The 19,497-nt window shown below is 35.2% G+C and overlaps 1 protein-coding gene across 1 annotated transcript; it reads left to right on the top strand.

The window, feature by feature from the left end:
• The first annotated feature begins 585 nt into the window (after positions 1-585).
• LOC143239744 (uncharacterized) lies at positions 586-8,869 on the top strand. The gene is made up of 2 exons (XM_076481184.1): positions 586-724; positions 7,791-8,869. The coding sequence occupies exons 1-2, from the start codon at positions 658-660 to the stop codon at positions 8,636-8,638; spliced, it is 915 nt and encodes a 304-aa protein (XP_076337299.1). The 5' UTR covers positions 586-657; the 3' UTR covers positions 8,639-8,869.
• The last annotated feature ends 10,628 nt before the right edge of the window (positions 8,870-19,497 follow it).

Raw genomic sequence — 19,497 nt, 5'->3', positions numbered from 1 at the left:
GGCTCTTATATGTTTTATTCTGAAATGACTCTTATGAAGTATCAGTGTTAAAAAACACAAAGAATTGATTTTAAAAGTGTCTTTCCATCGTTGAGATGGGCGTGATCTAGTTGTTATTATAAGACTGAAAACTTATAATATAATAAGTCCGGCATGACCAGTTGGTTAAGGCGCTCGACTCGTAATCCGAGAGTCGCGGGTTGGAATCTTCGTCACACTAAACATACTTATTATTATGTGACGGTCAATCCCACTATTCGTTGGTAAAAGAATAACCCAAGAGTTGACAGTGAGTGGTGATGACTAGCTGACTTTTCTCTAGTGTTGCACTACTGCTACATGAGGAAGGGCTAGCGCGGACAGCCCTCGTGCAGCTTTACGAGAAATCCAAAACAAAAAACCTCCATTGAATTCATATTAAATTCCTTGTATTTAGAAGGCCCCATGAATACGTATATTACAAATACAGAGGTTTAATTATGAAATACACAGTGATTACCTAGGAATTGTCACAATTGCACTGATATTACAGTTAAGATAACACACAGTAAATCAGATACGAAACAAACGCCTACCACAACCCAATAAAAACAAAAGCTTATTACAGTCAACGTTAAAGACTTAAAAGAGCTTACTAACGCAACCAGAAGTTAAATAATGGCTTTACTAACGCTTGGTTTTGTAACCTTTTTAACATGTTCAATGTCTGGTTTCGTCGCAACCCGTAAGTTTTTCTTACCGTGTGTGTAGATGTATACATTCATATGTTCGTTTACATTTTATTAATATACTACAAATTTCATTTTTATAAAAAACTATTTTAGCATTTAATAGGGAAAATGTGAACACTATGAAATTAGCCTAAATATTAGCTGGTCAAAAGTTTAAGACCACACTGAAACAAAGCGTTAATTGGTAAACACGTAACGAAATTTAGTCATTTGTGTTCAAAAATTAACGTTGTTAAGATCTCTCACTGACATCTCCTGTGTTACATTGGGTATAAACATGACAAAGACTAAAAAGTTGACAGAGTTTGAACGTGGCAGACTTGTAGAGCTGCAAAATCAAGGTCTCTTTCAAAATGTCATCGCTGGTGAGATTGAGCGTAGTAAAACTGCAGTTGCAAATTTCTTAAAAGACCCTAAGGGATACGAAACTAGAATTTCAAGTGGTCGGTCCAAGAAAATTTCGTCAGCGTTGAGCAGGACGATTCGACAGTTTGTCCGGCAAGACACCAGCCGATCGTCGAACCAGATTAAGGCTCTTACGGACGCAGAATGCAGCTCAAGAACAATAAGACGGCATCTACGAGAGATAGGTTTTAAAAACCGTAAACGTCTTCAAAGGCCACGCCTCCTTCCACACCACGTAACAGCTCGGTTAAACTTTGTTGAGAAGCACTAAACATGAGACGTAGAAAAGTGAAAGAAAGTTTTATTCTCTAATGAGAAAAAAATTTAACCTGGATGGTCCAGATGACTTCCAACGTTACTGGCACGATAAGGATATCCCACCGAGACATTTTCTACACGACACAGTGGAGGAGGTTCCGTCATGATCTGGGGTGTTTTCTCCTTCCATGGAACAATGGAGCTTCAAGTTATACAGTGTCGTCAAACAGCAGCTGGCTACATTGGCATGTTAGAGAGAGCATCCTCATTGACTGAAGGTCCTCGCTTGTGTGGAAATAACTGGATCTTTCAGCAAGACAACGCTGCAATCCACAATGCCCGCAAGACAAAGGACATTTTCATGGCGAATAACGTGATTCTTTTGGACTTTCCAGGGTGTTCGCCCGACCTGAATCCCATTGAAAATGTTTGTGGGTGGATGGCAAGGGGGTCTACAGAAATGGACGTCAATTCCAAACAGTGCATGATCTTCGTAAAGCCATTTTCACCACTTGGAATAACAGTCCAGCCAGCCTTCTGCAAACGCTTATATCAACCATGCCAAATCTGATGTTTGAAGTTATTCGCAATGACAGCCGCGCAACTCACTACTGAGACCTCTTGTTGGGCATTTCTTACCCTGTTTAGGACTTCTTTTTGGTATGGTCTTTTGACCAGCTAGTATTTAGGCTAATTTCAGGTTTCACATTTTCCTTATTGAATGCTAAAAATGTTTTTTATTTTTATTTTCCCTTTTCTTATTTTCATCTTTTGAAGCTCTATTTAAATAAGTTGTTGAGTCTAACAACGCAAAATGTATATTTTTTCTTCATGTTCATTTAACGTAAGATTTTGGCCAGCAGGGTATATATATAGTTTTGTATTTTTTATATTACAGAAATTCTGCCTCCTACTTTTAATGTACCATTACCAGTCTTTGCTTTACTGCTACTCTATCAGTTAGAGTATGCGAGCGGCCATTGAGTTTGTTTGTTTTGAATTTTGTGAAAAGCGACTCGAGGACTATCTGCTCTAGCCATCCCTAATTTTGCAGTGTAAGACTAGAGGGAAGGCAGCTAGTCATCACCTCCCATCACCAATTCTTGGGTTACTCTTTTACCAACAAATAGTGGGATTGACCGTTTCATTATAATGCCCCCACGGCTAAAAAGGCAGACTTGTTTGGTGTGACCGCGATTCGAACCTCCGGCCCATTGAAGTAAGCATGTATAGCAGATATGACCGATATGGGTGGTGATACGTTTAGTTAAAATACTAAACAAGTATCAAGATTTCAAATTCCTTTGGTCATGTCTATATTAAATACGTAGGTTCGATGTTCTGAGACTCGACCGTCTCCTTCCCATCTAACTGTAGATTTTTGCTTTTTTATTTTTGTATCAGATATTTTGGATTTCATTTTTCATGTGTTTTTTTCTAAGATGATTTTTTGGTAATTTTTATTGCTTAAAACTTTTGTTTGTTGGTATTGTAGTTCAGACAAGTTTAAGCTGTCTCTCACTGGGACAGCGGTAAGTCTTTGGATTTACAATGATCAAATCAGGTGTTCGATTCCCCTCTGTGAACATGGCAGATAATCTGATATGGCTTTACTATAATGAAACATACAGACGTTTAATCTGCAAGATGTCTCCACGAGGTACGCGCTGTTGATGTTGTGTGCAGATTGTTGAGGTTTAATTTAATCCAAATACATTTTTTCCAGTGACAATTCCCATTTTTACACAATGTTAGATGTGTTTTCTTAAAATACGTAAATATTATTTCACATTGTTCTTTTAAAGCCTTTTCCGTATTATAGGTTGATATCCTCATTTGTACATAACTACGTACAAATCACTGATGTAAGTTTACACAATGTTCTGTATTTATCGTAGCACCCCAATGGCTCAGCGGTATGTCTGCGGACTTACAACGCTAAAAACCGGGTTTCGATCCCTGTGGTGGGCAGAGCACAGATAGCTCATTGTGTAGCTTTATGCTTAATTCAAAACAACAACAGTGTTTGCAGTAGAGTCCCTTGCAATTATAATGTAATATACACAAATAAATTAGTTTTAAGTTTACAAGACTGTTTAGTTTAAGAGTTACTAGTTAGTTTATTTAGTAATCTAATATTTACTAATTATTTAGAGCTCATGACAAGATGTTAAAATTTAATTATTTTAAAAGTGATAGTTATGACAAGTTGTACTAGAATTTTGTAATACTCTTGACGTCATCCTACTCGAAGCTTCTACGTTTTTCTCTAATGTGAATACTGTTGTCACTAGACGGCTAGATATTTGTAACTTTTGCAATAGCCTAGTATAAAAACGTGAAAATACAAAAGAAGTTAAAGTTAGTAAAAGTGAAGTTAGACGACATGATTCTCAGTTGAACCGTAACTGACAATATCTAAATTGAGTTTCACCATGATATTGTACCAACAGAGATAAAGGAGAATAATTTGTCTTGTCAAAAGGTGTTCTGAAGTAATTGTTTATTTGTTTTTGAATTTCGCGCAAAGTTATACAAAGGCGATCTGCGTTTTGATTTTGATCCTAATTTAGCAGTGTAAGACTAGAGGGAAGGCAGCTAGTTATCACCACCCACCACTAACTCTGGCTATTCTTGGCTATTCTTTTACCAACGAATAGTGGGATTAAATGTTAAAAGTTTTTTTATTTTTATTTTCCCTTTTCTTATTTTCATCTTTCGAAGCTTTACTCAAATAAGTTGTTGAGTCTAACAACGCAAAATGCATATTTTTTCTTTATGTTCATTGGTTTTAAGATTTTGGCAAACAGTGTATGTATATATATACATAGAGAGAGAGAGAGAAAGGGTTATCTAATGGAGCACAAATTAAATGTGAAGTACACATAAAATGTGGAAAACATGTTAGTCGGCGTGTGAGTGATAGCCATAACAGGCGATATTTTGAAGGGAATTTCACAGTTTAATGAAGATGAGAATAATAATATTCATTTTAAAAAGGTGTTCTAAATAATAGAATCTATTTGTGTGGACGTTGACGAAACGTTCAGAATACAAATGTGAATTATTCACTTATATTATTGATTGAATTTTTAAATATATTATTCTAAAACAAGTGGTTTTTGAGTTGTCTGTTTATTGTTCGAATTTATCGCCAATAACTTACAGGCACCTGATGTGGAAATCATTTACTTTTTGTTCATTTCTCTATGCAATTTTATTATCGAGTTTCAGTGTTGGGTACGATTGTTGGTTCTGATATCTTCAGTTACTCCTCTTAGGTGTCCAAAACATTTAAAGATCCGTTTCTATGTTTAATTGTCACATTAGTTTGTTTTATTTAATTTGTGGTTTGGTTTTCTACTTTGTTAATCTTCGTTTTCCTTTCGTGATCTCTTGTTATCATGTATTAGTGTCTTAGTTTTGCTTGGTGATATCTTGTTATAATATATTTTCGTCCTAGTTTTCTGGGTCCTTGTATTTTGTCTATTAGTATCTTACGTTGTTAACATACTGTGCAACTGTTACAGGTTTCATATTTGGAATCTATTTTTCTTCTGTACTTACGGGGCTTTCCGAGATTGTTGAGTAGTAAAAGTCTATTTTCTGTTTCTCGGTATCAGATTAAGAATGACTTTTGAAAAAGTGACCGATATTGATTACGTTTTGTAGGGACGATAGGAGGCGTTGTATGTATTTAATCTATTGTATATTATAGTTAAGAGTCAAATACCATATGTGAATACATTTATGAAAATGACTGATATAGATATAGAAAATTTCCAGGATGTTAGCTTAACATCTTGTATTAAAAAAGCTTTTTTACCTAATGATTTATTTACATTTATTTTTATGCTTAACTCTCTCAGTACAGGCTTGGTCTATATGACCGACCACGTGACCTCTTTGTACTCGTTTAAAGTCATTTTAGATTTAATACTTCTAACTTTGAATATAGTGTGTATATCTTCATAAAATTTGGCAGTATTTCAATGAATATTATAAGCTTTTAACATACAAGATATCATATTTTTATTGAAGTATTTTAATATATGAATTAAATTGAATTAAAAAAACCCATGAATATATTGGGTATTTTTTGAATAATCCATAATTTTCAAAGTACTTTTCATGTTAACACGACTTCCTAAACACATTTCAAGCGTTTTTAGACTAAAATGTGATACTTTATCTGTTATTTTCTCTACTCTAACTTAAAATGGGGTCGGTCAATTGGATCAACCATATAACCACCAAAAAATCGAAATAAATCCAAACTATTGTGTTTTCTCTCGAAAATGACTTCGCATTGTACTATGAAACCGCATTTGTTTCTCCTCAGTGCCTCTAAGTTTGTAACAGTGTACATCTACTTACAATTGTATTTTATTGTTTTATTGCCATCTGAGCTGTGACGAACCACTGTCCGTAACGTTATCAATTGCAAATCATTCGAGACACTCGCAGCTCTTGTTATGTTATCGAATTACACGACCCAAGAACCACTAAAGTTAGTATAAGCAACTCTCGAGCGTGACTCGTGAAACATTTTTATTATATTATTGTTATAATTTATTTTATTTTATTTATTCTTAACTAAACTAAAAATGGTTTGTGGAGTCAAAATGTATACAAGGTTATAAAACATTCTTAATTTAAAAAGGGGGAATAGAGATTTTTAAAAATACAGAAAAAATAGGTAGCTTAAAGTGAAAATTCAATTCGCAAAAACTGAAAAACAAAGGAACATAAGGTTTGAGGCATAGTGTTGACATTATTTCTTCAACAAAGGAACATAAGGTTTGAGACATAGTGTTGACATTATTTCTTCAACAAAGGAACATAAAGTTTGAGACATGGTGTTGACATTATTTTTCAACAAAGGAGCATAAGGTTTGAGACATAGTGTTGACATTATTTCTTCAACAAAGGAACATAAGGTTTGAGACATAGTGTTGACATTATTTCTTCAACAAAGGAACATAAGGTTTGAGATATGGTGTTGACATTATTTCTTCAACAAAGGAACATAAAGTTTGAGACATGGTGTTGACATTATTTCTTCAACAAAGGAGAATAATGTTTGAGACATAGTGTTGACATTATTTCTTCAAGCTGCAAATCATTATTTTCACTGTTCTAAATATTACCTATTTTAGACATGGAGTCAAAATAGGGATTCGTAACTTGATGAAATAATGTCAAGATTATGTCTTATATCTTAAGTTTATTTATTTACTTTTGGAGATAACGTTTTCACTGTAAACTACTACCAATCATGTTTTTATATTTTATGAAGATTTTGTTTCAACTTCATAAATTAACAATTCTGTTTCTGCAGCGTTTAGCCGCGGTACAATGGCTCATTGAAGGGCTCTGGAGTTTTGTTTTTTTTATGTTACAAACTTTAGCTCATAGCCCCGCCATCTCATGGCCGATTTTGGATCTAATTATAATTTCGGATTTAGTGTGAGGATAGGATAGGATAGTAGAGATTTTAATGAATAATAAAATCGAATGAGTAATATGATCGCCTTACGCTTGGTTTTGTACTCACAAAATATATTGCTAATAAAAAGGAGAGGAAAAAGGTCTCGTAGATAAAATTGCTATAATTCTGTCTATTGAGTATTCCATATTTGCTAAGCTAATCGCGGACAAATCTGTATAATAACATTACTGCCCTATTTGAAAGAGCATAATTTAATGAAATACTTAATTGGTGTATGATGCTCTTTCGAGAAACAATGACCACCATTGGATTGGCTTCATGAAGACAGGATTTGCTGCTGGTCTATTTCTGAATGATACTGTTTCCAAAGTTGATTCACATTTCTTTGTTTTTCAATGCCATTAAACGAAAAAGATTAGGAAAACTCTATATTCTCAATCCCAATTGATACCTTCGATTTTGATTTCGTTATCTGAGTTTTTGATATTTTACTTTGGAAAGAGTTTTAATAACGAAGACACCAAATAATACTAAAATGAAGATCCGATACATTCATTCTACACCATGTCTTTATATAGTGTATCGTTGTTACCTGATTTGCTAATTTATGTATTAAAAATCGTCTTGATATAAGTTATTCAGCCCTTACACTCACGCTCAAGATATTTTAAAGATTACTTGGACGTACAAAGTGTAAAATATATACAAAACCAAACAAAAGCTGGGTGCTGAAAATGTAATATGTGGTATATGTATATATATGGACATATCTTAATAACATAATTACATTCAGGTTGACGAGCTTGAAATGGAGAATGGGGTTATATTTTCTTCCTTTGTTAGTATAGTTTTAAAATACTAACTTGTGTATTGTGTTCCACATTTGTATGAAAAAGGTATATAATGTTTCTTACGAAAAGCCTTCTTTTGTTTAAAAACTTTAGGCCTGGGTGAGCACCGAGAACTGGAACTGCAAAACTATGTGTATAACGAAGAAACAAGTTCCACATTTCTAAGACCGGAAGATCCATCACATACTACAACTGAAATGATAAATGGTGGAAATACGACTTGGACAGAAGCTGGAAGTACGACGTGGACAGAGGCTGGAAATACGACGTGGACAGAAGCTGGAAATACGACTTGGACAGAAGCTGGAAGTACGACGTGGACAGAAGCTGGAAATACGACGTGGACAGAAGCTGGAAGTACGACGTGGACAGAGGCTGGAAATACGACTTGGACAGAAGCTGGAAGTACGACGTGGACAGAGGCTGGAAATACGACGTGGACAGAAGCTGGAAATACGACTTGGACAGAAGCTGGAAGTACGACGTGGACAGAAGCTGGAAATACGACGTGGACAGAAGCTGGAAATACGACTTGGACAGAAGCTGGAAGTACGACGTGGACAGAGGCTGGAAATACGACGTGGACAGAAGCTGGAAATACGACTTGGACAGAAGCTGGAAGTACGACGTGGACAGAGGCTGGAAATACGACGTGGACAGAAGCTGGAAATACGACTTGGACAGAAGCTGGAAACACCACTATTACGCTTTCACCAGGAACAGGAAATACAACAGAACCAGGAACAACAGTGCACACTACACACAAGACTCCTCATTCAGGGTCAAAGAAACTGAGCAAGGGAGCTATTGCTGGAATAGTAATTAGTGTGGTTTTAAGCTGTAGCTTTATTGTTGGATTAGTGATCTGGTTAGTCTTAAGACACAAACGTATGCAAATGGAAAAAAGCACGAAATTTGCAAAACTAGACAATAATAGTTAATACAAAATCCTACCTTGAGGTTAAATGTAATTTGCTCGTTGATTTTGATATTCTAGAGAATTGGGTCTCCACCATTTAAAACATCTATCCAAGAAACTCTGAACTCCCCAAACAATAATATGCCTACAACAAATTTCATGAATACATAACATTGTGTGTCCGATAACAAAACGTAAATTATTTTGAAGTTAAAGTAAAATAATTAATAATTAAAGTGAGTATAAAAAATGGTGCATTTGTCTGTTTCATTAATAGCAAATCTAAATTATTAGAATTTTACTCTAAAGCCATGACTATGTATAGTTGTGTTTATCATAAAAAAACCCAAACAATTATCTAATAGTACAATAAATATTTCATTGCGAAGAAAAATAATTTATAATTCAAATGGACACACCTTTTCTGAATAACATAAGAGATATTTCCAAAATACTAGAAAGTTTTACTTTAAATTGTTTACTATGAGATTTAGAAACAAATGTTGTACAACGTAGTCAGTATGATATTGCTAGCTGTACTAAAGCGTGTTATATGATTTTCAGAGAAAGACAAATAAGCCTGTTTTGAGACACTCTGTTTCAACATGGTTTGACCTAAATTAAGAGAGACAACTGAAAGTGTTTCTTTGCTTTAAACATGAACATAACTACTTATTTAATTCGTATATTTCGGTATGAATACACAAATGTTTAAGTTAGTTTTTGTCGGGACAGTAACATATAACAGGACTCACATATGTTTAAGTTTATTTTAGTGGTAAATAAAAGAGAACATATCAGGACTCAATTTACTATCCCTTGTTGATTAATTAATTTTTACAAGTAGGCCTAAATTAAATAGCACCATACACATAGAACAGACAAATAGAACAAAAGAATGTTAGGAGAGAAAGAAAAGAAAAGGCCCCGTATCTGACAGAAATCGCCGTGTATCTGATGTAATATCTATTTCTTGACTTCAGATATACAATAAAACATTAAAGGTTTGAAGCTATTCGGTGCTCGAACCTTCCACTATTCTTACATTTAAAGAATCAGCGATCTTTCACATTCGGATGCGCTGAGGAGAAACAAATAGGATCCACATCTCATAAAAGAAGCTTTATATTAGATGCAACACTCAATAGTAAAAATGTTCAGCTTTTGTACAAGTGTTATACTCATTTATTTAATAAAACAGACAAACAATAGAATAAAACAGGCCTCTCAATGTTTAGTGACCATGAATGATCAGTTATATTATTTATATATTTATTTAGCTCAAATTCATTCAGAAGTAGGCTTGACATGGTCAAGTGGTTAAAGCACTCGACTTGTAATCCGACGGCCTCGGGCTCGAATCCCCGCCACACCAAACATGCTCGGTCTTGGGGGGTATTATAATATAATGATCAATCCCAGTATTTGTTGGTAAAAGAGTAGCCCAAGAGTTGATGGTGGGTGGTAATGACTAGCTATTGTCCATCTAGTCTTACACTGCAAAATTAGGGACGGCTAGCGCAGATAGCTCTCGTGTTGCTTTGTGTGAAATTCAAAACAAACCATTCAGAAGTTGTATTACATAAAGCATATAAGCCTGAGAGTCTGTTTGTTTACACGTTGTTTGACTACTTCTATAGTTCAGTTCTGAAGTTTCTTTGAAATCAAGCGCAAAGCTACTCAGAGGACTGTCTGTACGAGGTATCTAGCCTAGTAAAGCAAAGCTACTCAGAGGACTGTCTGTACGAGGTATCTAGCCTAGTAAGTGACACACCGATGTGCCACTGGGGTATGTGGTATGATAAGTCTGTATAAAGACCGCGATATGAAGAATTTCTGCCTCTCCACCCTCCTCCGAATTAGTGCTATTATTGAGCATTTATTATCTTTAACGTAACTTAATGTTAACTATACTAATAGATGGCGCCACATCTTTATGCCTAAAAGAAAACATATAACACACGTAGGGGAGGACACACAAATGTCATATATCAGAGAGTTTGCTAGCATACTTTATGGCGACATAAAATGAACAGCAACGCTCTCCAGTATTGTAAGACTATATATATAATCAGTTGATGTTTTTACTTCAACAGCCACCATGTAATATGAAGAACTGTTTCATAAGTTATACCGACTTTCTGCACTGATATGTAACTTTCAACTTTGGCCCGCAACACATTTTTGCGGCCAATGACGGTATAATTTGAAACACTGTGGAAGGATATTAAGAGATGGATGTTGAAAGCGAGTAATAGAAAGCACCCCTACCGCAACCACTTTGGCCGCTACCTCTTGTTACAAAGTTATCTTGACCATCTCACAATGTATATCATCTTTTAAGATTAGGTATATGATTATAGAGATACGTCTTAAAGCATACACAAAAGGTTTTGGTGAAGTAATAATGAATACTGTAATATAAATAAATAATCTGTGTGAAAGTTAAGATTTTTGTATTATTTGTGATATCACCCCACACATGTTTTAATGTTCATAACCCGTACAAAAGACGGGTACCTCAGCTTGTTTTCTGTATATGTTGCTAGAATAGTAACTTCAGATATTCTTATTGATGTAATTAAAGTTACAACATCATGCTGAGTATAAAATTCTTTCTCAACGTAGCGTTTATGGTTTTAATGCGTGAAAAAATAGAACTGTATGTCACGGATATTACGTTTGCTTTTTAAAGAGGTTGAATGAATAAAACGTAGGTTTGTTATAAAATATAATAAAAACTGCTATAAGAAATTGATACTGTACGTAGTTTATTGTGCTCAGGGATTTAACGTTATGATCGTGATTCATTGTTCGTTAGATTTTAACAATATGCTTCACTCATTACTCTCTGTTTTTTCATTATTACATCGTGCTTGTTACATTGTGTTCTTTAAGTGTTCTCATATTAACACCACGTTTGATTGACGTTGTTCCAAGTTCCAACACATTAACTACGTGTATGATTCTCTATTAAGCTATTTACACATATTATTTGTTTTTGTTTGGTTTGTTTTTTGAATTTCGCGCGAAGCTACATGAGGGCTATCTGCTCTAGCCGTCCCTAATTTAGCAGTGTAAGACTAGAGGGAAGGCAGCTAGTCATCACCACCCACCGCCATCTCTTGGGCTACTCTTTCAGCAAGAAATAGTGGGATTGACCATCACATTATAACGACCCCACAGCTGGGAGGACGAGCATGTTTGGTGGGGCCGGGATTCGGCATATTAACACTATTTGTGATTCATTGTGCTCCTTGCGTCATTTCGCCAGAGTACGCAGGTATATCTGCGGAATTATAGTACTAGCAACACGGTTTCGGTACCCGTGTTGGGTAGAACACAGATATCCTGTCTTGTAGCTTTGTTCTTAATTTTAAACAATTATAAATCTATACGTATTCAATTATTAGCACTCTGCTTAATTCACTGTGGCCCTTAAGTTTTTCGCACACTAACACTATAATTTGCTTATTTCGCTCTTAAAATATCTCACATATTGAGCCAATCTAGTATACGATTATGCATGGCTTATCTGTACTTCAATATATAAAATATTAATTTTGATCTGTATTTATTGGACATAGGTTTTCAGGTATTAACACTTTCTTGATTTATTGTGCTTTAAGATATGGTATAATAATTTCTGCTCGGTTTGGTTGGGCTATAATGCTTATCAAATTAACATTGTGTTTAATTGATCAAGTTTATGGTTTTGTATATTTTCAAAACTTACCTGGATACATGACTGAGAAAATCAATTTTTATGTTTCTATGTAACCTTGAAACGACAATTTCAACTATTTTAGGGTTAAAAACACAATTTTGGCGGCATCGTTACATTGATAATCTAAATGTTTTACTTTAATTTTATGGATAATTCGGTTTTAAATTTACGAAATTATTAAAAATAATAAAATAAATAAGATAATATTAATTTCTTAGCTATTTATTACGTGTTTTTCACGTATCGAAGGTTGTTACTGCGACATCTACAGACAAGTAGTAGCACTAAAGTGTTTTAAAAGATTTACTTGTTTCTTGATGAGCTCAAAAACCACACATTATGAATATCTGTGCTATGCCTAAGATGGGTATAAAGAAACAGGCAGACAGGAGGACTGACTAAAGAGGTTAATAAAAGGTTACACAAAGGATAGGTAAAATAGAATGAATTTAATGGAAAGGTGTGCGACTAATGAATACCAAGAAAACTGAAAGGAAATAGTTATTGATGTTGAGAAACCCATCTGAAGTAAAAATGTATCTCAGAACAGCTATTAAAGCAGAGAACAATACAACACATTGGTCACAAAGGAGGTAATTATGAAAGTGTAAAGAGAAAGTTGTTAACCTGAAGATGACCTCGGTGAGTTGAAACTTTGTTCTCTGCTTTGTTAGTAAAAGTGTTATTATTCATACCAGCCTTTCTGAGATACAAAGAGAATATTTATAAACCAGAAGTAAAACCAACCATGTTGTATAGAGCTGAATTGTAACATTTAAGAAAGATAAAGAACCAGGCAATGAACATGACTGAGATGCAGATGTTGAGGTTGATGACAGTGGTATTTCAGGAAGAGTGCATCTGGAAAAGAACCTTTAGGGAAAAGGTGAGGTAGCACTGAGCATGGATAGGATGAAAGTAATTTGTCTTTATGTCTTGGTCATTTCGAAAGAAGACAAAAAAGGTACTTTGGAAGGAGGGTGGTAATTATGAAAGTGGAACAAAACCGGTGTAGTGAGAGAGGATACGAACACAACTGGTGTAGTGAGAGAGGATATATTATTGTGAATGTAGTTTTGACACAGAATAAGAAGGAGTGGAAAGAAAGGACAAGGAAAACATATCCTAAGTAAGTGGGTCAAATGCTAAGAAGAGGAGGTAATAGAAACATATCTCTATACACCACGCTCATTACTGTTTAGTTTTCAATGTTATTCAGAGTGAAGTGTGGAGAGATCCTTACGGTAATTGACCACTTCAGGTTTAGAATAACTGTTTCTCTGTGGCACTCAGCATCTACTACGAATCATTATAAGTTATTAACTAAGTGATACTTGTTACATGAACCAGAGACACGAGCTTTTTTGTAGTTACTGATCTACGAATCATTATAAGTTATGAACTAAGTGATACTTGTTACATGAACCAGATACACCAGCTCTTTTGCAGTTACTGATCTACGAATCATTATAAGTTATGAACTAAGTGATACTTGCTACATGAACCAGATACACCAGCTCTTTTGCAGTTACTGATCTACGAATCATTATAAGTTATAAACTAAGTGATACTTGTTACATGAACCAGATACACCAGTTATTTTTCTCATGACATCTTCACTGGAAAATGTTGTGATTAGAGGTTGGGTTTTGTCTGCTGACATTGAATGTTGTGATTAGAGGTTGGGTTTTGTCTACTGACATTGAATGTTGTGATTAGAGGTCGGGTTTTGTCTACTGACATTGAATGTTGTGATTAGAGGTTGGGTTTTGTTTACTGACATTGAATGTTGTGATTAGAGGTTAAGTTTTGTTTACTGACATTGAATGTTGTGATTAGAGGTTGGGTTTTGTCTGCTGACATTGAATGTTGTGATTAGCGGTTGGGTTTTGTCTGTTGACATTGAATGTTGTAATTAGAGGTTGGGTTTTGTCTACTGACATTGAATGTTGTGATAAGAGGTTGGGTTTTGTTTAGTGATATTGAATGTTGTGATTAGAGTTTGGGTTTTGTATACTGACATTTAATGTTGTGATAAGAGGTTGGGTTTTGTCTACTGACATTGAATGTTGTGATTAGAGGTTGGATTTTGTATACTGACATTTAATGTTGTGATAAGAGGTTGGGTTTTGTCTGCTGACATTGAATGTTGTGATTAGCGGTTGGGTTTTGTCTGTTGACATTGAATGTTGTAATTAGAGGTTGGGTTTTGTCTACTGACATTGAATTTGTGATAAGAGGTTGGGTTTTGTTTAGTGATATTGAATGTTGTGATTAGAGTTTGGGTTTTGTATACTGACATTTAATGTTGTGATAAGAGGTTGGGTTTTGTCTACTGACATTGAATGTTGTGATTAGAGGTTGGATTTTGTATACTGACATTTAATGTTGTGATAAGAGGTTGGGTTTTGTTTAGTGACATTGAATGTTGTGATTAGAGGTTGGATTTTGTATACTGACATTTAATGTTGTGATAAGAGGTTGGTTTTTGTCTACTGACATGCACATCTTTTGAAGTATGGATTTGTTTCTTCTTTGCTTTAATATTTCTGGAATCTTTATGATGTTAAACTTATGTATCAGGCATACTTATATCTGAAAAGTGTGAACTAGTTAAAAATTAACAATTTACTCTTATGACCAACAGACACGTTATTGTGGAGTTTATTTATAACTAGCAGAGACCCGCAAAACGTTTGCAGCCAAATTATTATCTTTATTGCAATAGAACTTCTTCAAATATTGGATTTCTAGAATAATTCAAAGGAATTCTAAGAGTAGATACTGAAATCTATAACTTCACTTTACTTAGTCCTAACATTAGTTAAGCTTTTATTAAATTTGGTTTGGTTTAAATTTAGCGCAAAACTACACGAGAGCTATCTGCGCTAGCTGTCCCTAATTTAGCAGTGTAAGGCTAAAGGGGAGGCAGCTACTCATCACCACCCACCGCCAACTCCTGGGCTACTCTTTTACCAACGAATAGTAGAATTGACCGTACATTATAACGCCCCCACTGCTGAAAGAGCAAACATGTTTAGTGTGACGGGAACTCGAGCCTGCGCCCCTCAGATTACGAGTGGAGTGCTTTAACCACCTGGCTATGCCGGACTCCTTTATTAAATACGACCTACATTCGATAAAGAGATAATTCATACTGTAACTTGTGCACATTTTTTGTTTTAGTTCAGTTAGGGCAAAATATTACCATATTTAATACTACCAAAGCTCCCAGTGGCATATCGGTGTATCTGCGGACTTCTAACGCTAGAGTCCAGGTTTCGATCCCATTGATGGGCAGATCACAGATAACCCATTGTGCTGCTTTGTGTTTAACTTCAAACAAACGATACTAACGGTAAATAATAATCGTCTAATGTTACTCTACGACGTAACTTTAGACTTTTTTAAAACTTTGATAAGCGTTTTATATGCTGTATAAAATGTTTACTAAACTATATTTATATTCTTTCTGACGTAACTATACGATTTAACAAAGATATGTTTTAAAATTGCAAAAGGTGCATTTTTCCTACATTTTGGTCCAAAATATCTTTTAATTTTCCATCAATCGCAGACTACACTACCCGCTTTCAATTGACAGGAAGCCAAACTACTTAAATTACGCAATAAGTTGCTATGACATCAGTGCGTGACCTAGAGACATACAGACAGACACACACTGTGTTTTATAGTATTATATGTGACACTCTGGTTCTGTAACTATTGGCAATTTTATTTATTTGTTCGTTGTAAAGCACAAAGCTGCACAACATTCTATCTGTGCTCTTTATATCTGAGATTCCAAAACCTACTTTTTACGTTATATACCCTCAGTGAGCTATAGAAAGAGGGATAAATTGACATGACGTCACGTTATATGAAAAAATCAAGTTTGTACCTAGATTTCTGGTTGATTTATACCAATCTTTACGAAGTGCAGTGAGACAGTATAATAAATTAATATAGTTTAATTCTTTGATATCTGGATGTGTGTATGTAGTATATGGTGGCCGTCTAGAGCCGAAAATGAACAAACCTAATATTACGTCGCTCATACGTTTACCACACCAGGGAGATTGTTGTAAGACAATATAATAGGAGTTATGGCATCAACTCCAGGAGACGAGTTGTTATGTGCACGTTGCTAGATGGGATGAGAGGACTGATTACGTCAGCAACCCATGAAGCATGATGCTAGTATAAAAAACAATCTTAGAAAATCGCTGTACATCCCACAGCATGAAGCCTAAACCTGAGGACATGACCAAAATATGACAAGGTAGTAAGAGACACTTAATATATGTAATGGTAATAATGAATAGCATTTCTAGGTGTAGTTAAAACAAAACAAGGAACAGTTGTGCAGGTATGGCCTAAAAATGAAAACGTATAGATTTATGTCATCAACACCAGGGGGCGAGTTGTTATGGGTGCAGTGCTAGGTGACATCATATGAACAAGTCGTCACATCAGATGACATATTTTTAGAATTCATATTATTTCATTCGATTTATTGGCTTTGCATTTATTATTAATTATCACGAAAACTTTTTAATTTACTGCAGAGAAAAAACAGCTTTTTCTGAATAAGATTCAACCTAAGAAGGTCGAAACTTAGTTTTCTGCTGTTAACAGTAAAACTGTTAATACCAATACCAGCTGTCTTGAGATGCATATTTACTTCAAGCAGGTTTCTCGTTGTCAAGAAATCTTCTCTTTTAACATTCCTAGTAGTCATTCATCACAAACTGTTCCATTGATTATAGATCTTAGTTTTGTACCTGGGTTCTGAATAAATTTAGTGTTTACTGGGATGTTATGTTTTGTTGTAAGTTTTTTTACCAAATGTTGGTTATTTTTTCGCTCGTATTGGTAACATATGGTATGCAACAGTGTAAGGTTTTATGGTTTGTTTTTTTGAATTTATTATTGCTTGTTTGTTGTTGGTCTAGTTTTGTGTGTGTATAATAATTTTAATGTTCTTTAAAGTAAATCTGTTGATGTTGATGAAGTGTTGTTTCATTTTGTTGATGTCATCATTAATTTTATCGGGTGAACATAGTTTTGTGATTTCTGTCGATTTTCTGTTTTGTTTCATAAGTTAACTCCCAGGGAATGTATTGCCCAGTACGGGTGATTTTTCTGTTCTTAAGTGTGTATCAGTTCTTGTGATCTTGAGATTGAGAAATATCATTTGGTTAGTTTTCTCGTGTTCACAGGTAAACTCAATGTTGGGGTGTATAGAGTTAACGTGGTTGAAAATACCAAGTTTGTGTTCTGTAGATGTGAACCCAGCAATTGTATCATCAACATATCTGTACCAGTATAATGGTGGGTGTAAGGCTGAATTCACCGATTGTGATTCAATCTGTGTCATAAAAATGTTGGGTAGAACTGGTGACACAGGATTCCTCATACTTAGGCCATTTATTTGTAGGTAGATTTGGTTAATGAACATAAAGTTAGTTTTGGTGGAAGTGAATTATATAAGGGTTGCTAACTGGTTACTGGGGATGTGTATCAATGGGTTGGGGTCTTGGATGTAAAGTTCTAAAGCTATCTTACAGACTTCTGTTGTTGGGACTTGTGTGAAGAGGGAGATTACATCAAAACTGGCCATTAAGACTTTATGATTTAGTTGATTAAGAATATCTTTAAAGTTAAAAGAGGGCAGCTGATGTTACATGCGAGGGCTGTTCAAAAAAATATGCGGACTGTTTGAATTGCGCGGCTCCAGTTGGTTCCAAGGGAATCCGCTTGATGTCGCTAGGTTTGCACAAATCAGCTGATTACGACGCCATTTCCCGATTGCAGATATCTTTATTTGTGTATTAGCTACGCGATTTTAAGTGAAGTGCGATTTTTTCGTTTGGCGGATTTCAGAATGAATGACCTGAAGGAGCAACGACTTGTTGTGAAATTTTGTGTTAAACGTGGAACATCTGCGACTGAAACTTTTGCTATGCTTAACACGGCTTACGGTGATGTTGCTATGAAGCGTATGGCATGTTTCAAGCGGCATGAACGTTTTAAGGATGGTCGACAGTCCATTGAAGATGATGAGCGTCCTGGACGTCCTTCCACGTCAACTGACGACCCACACGTCGACAAAATCAACATTCTGGTGCGGGCAAATCGACGCCTGACTGTCAGGGAGCTTGCTGAAGAGTGTGGGATATCAGTTGGATCTTGTTACGAGATTTTGACCGAAAAATTGAAGACGCACCGCGTTGCTGCGAAATTCAGCCCTCAGAACTCGTGCGTTTTTGGCCAAACACTCGATCACTGTTCTTCCCCACGCCCCCTACTCACCTGACCTTGCTCCTTGCGATTTTTTCTTGTTCCCCAAAATCAAAAGACCCTTGAAAGGAAGAAGATTTGAGACGATTCCCGAGATCAAGGCAAATGTGACAAAGGAGCTGGAGGACATTACAAAAGAAGCGTGCCAGAACTGTTTCAACAAGTGGAAACACCGTTGGAATAAGTGTGTGCGTTGGGGAGGAGAGTACTTTGAAGGGGTCCTAGACCTGTAACTTCTAAATACAGTATATTTTGTTTTATGACGTCTGTCCGCGTATTTTTTGAACAGACCTCGTACTTAGAAAATGTCCTCATTATGTATTTACCAAGGTTGTAGTTTAATGATTATAGGTCGACAAAATGCTTCAAAAAACAACAACACAATTACAGAAAACCTTTATTCATCCCTCTGCAAAATGAACTCACGCACACCATAATTATACGGCATCCCAAGACTTCACAAACCCGATTGTCCACTACGACAAACTTCAGATCCTGACCTCTGGCCGTTGGTTCACTCTTGGTCGTGTTTAATGTTTTAAAAATGTAGATCAAAAATCTGTTTATTTTCTTCACTATATTTATTTATAAAGTAAATGTTTGTCTCTTTCTTCTTCATATTTTGTTATTCTTACTTAAAAACTTAACTAGAAAAATTTTAATTCTGCAAACTGATAACGTATTCGGGTTTCCTTCTCATTTGTATAAAGTTTAACTTGGAATACGGTAAATTTGGTTTTCTTAGAAAAATACCAATGATAAGAAAGATTGTTGTTTTGATTGAATTTTTTCATGAAATCCATCGAAAGAGTAGTTATGATAAACGTTATCCAAACACTCAGAACAATGGC

The sequence above is a fragment of the Tachypleus tridentatus genome, chromosome 2 (genome assembly GCF_004210375.1).
Source record: "Tachypleus tridentatus isolate NWPU-2018 chromosome 2, ASM421037v1, whole genome shotgun sequence".
Lineage (NCBI taxonomy): Eukaryota > Metazoa > Arthropoda > Merostomata > Xiphosura > Limulidae > Tachypleus > Tachypleus tridentatus.
This window is presented reverse-complemented; position numbering and strand designations above follow the sequence as displayed.

What these genes read in the sequence shown, in the direction of transcription:
- LOC143239744 (XM_076481184.1), top strand. Translation starts at nt 658, where the DNA reads ATGGCTTTACTAACGCTTGGTTTTGTAACCTTTTTAACATGTTCAATG. An exon ending in GTCTGGTTTCGTCGCAACCC is followed by an intron (nt 725 to 7,790) that starts GTAAGTTTTTCT and finishes TAAAAACTTTAG; the next exon opens with GCCTGGGTGAGCACCGAGAA.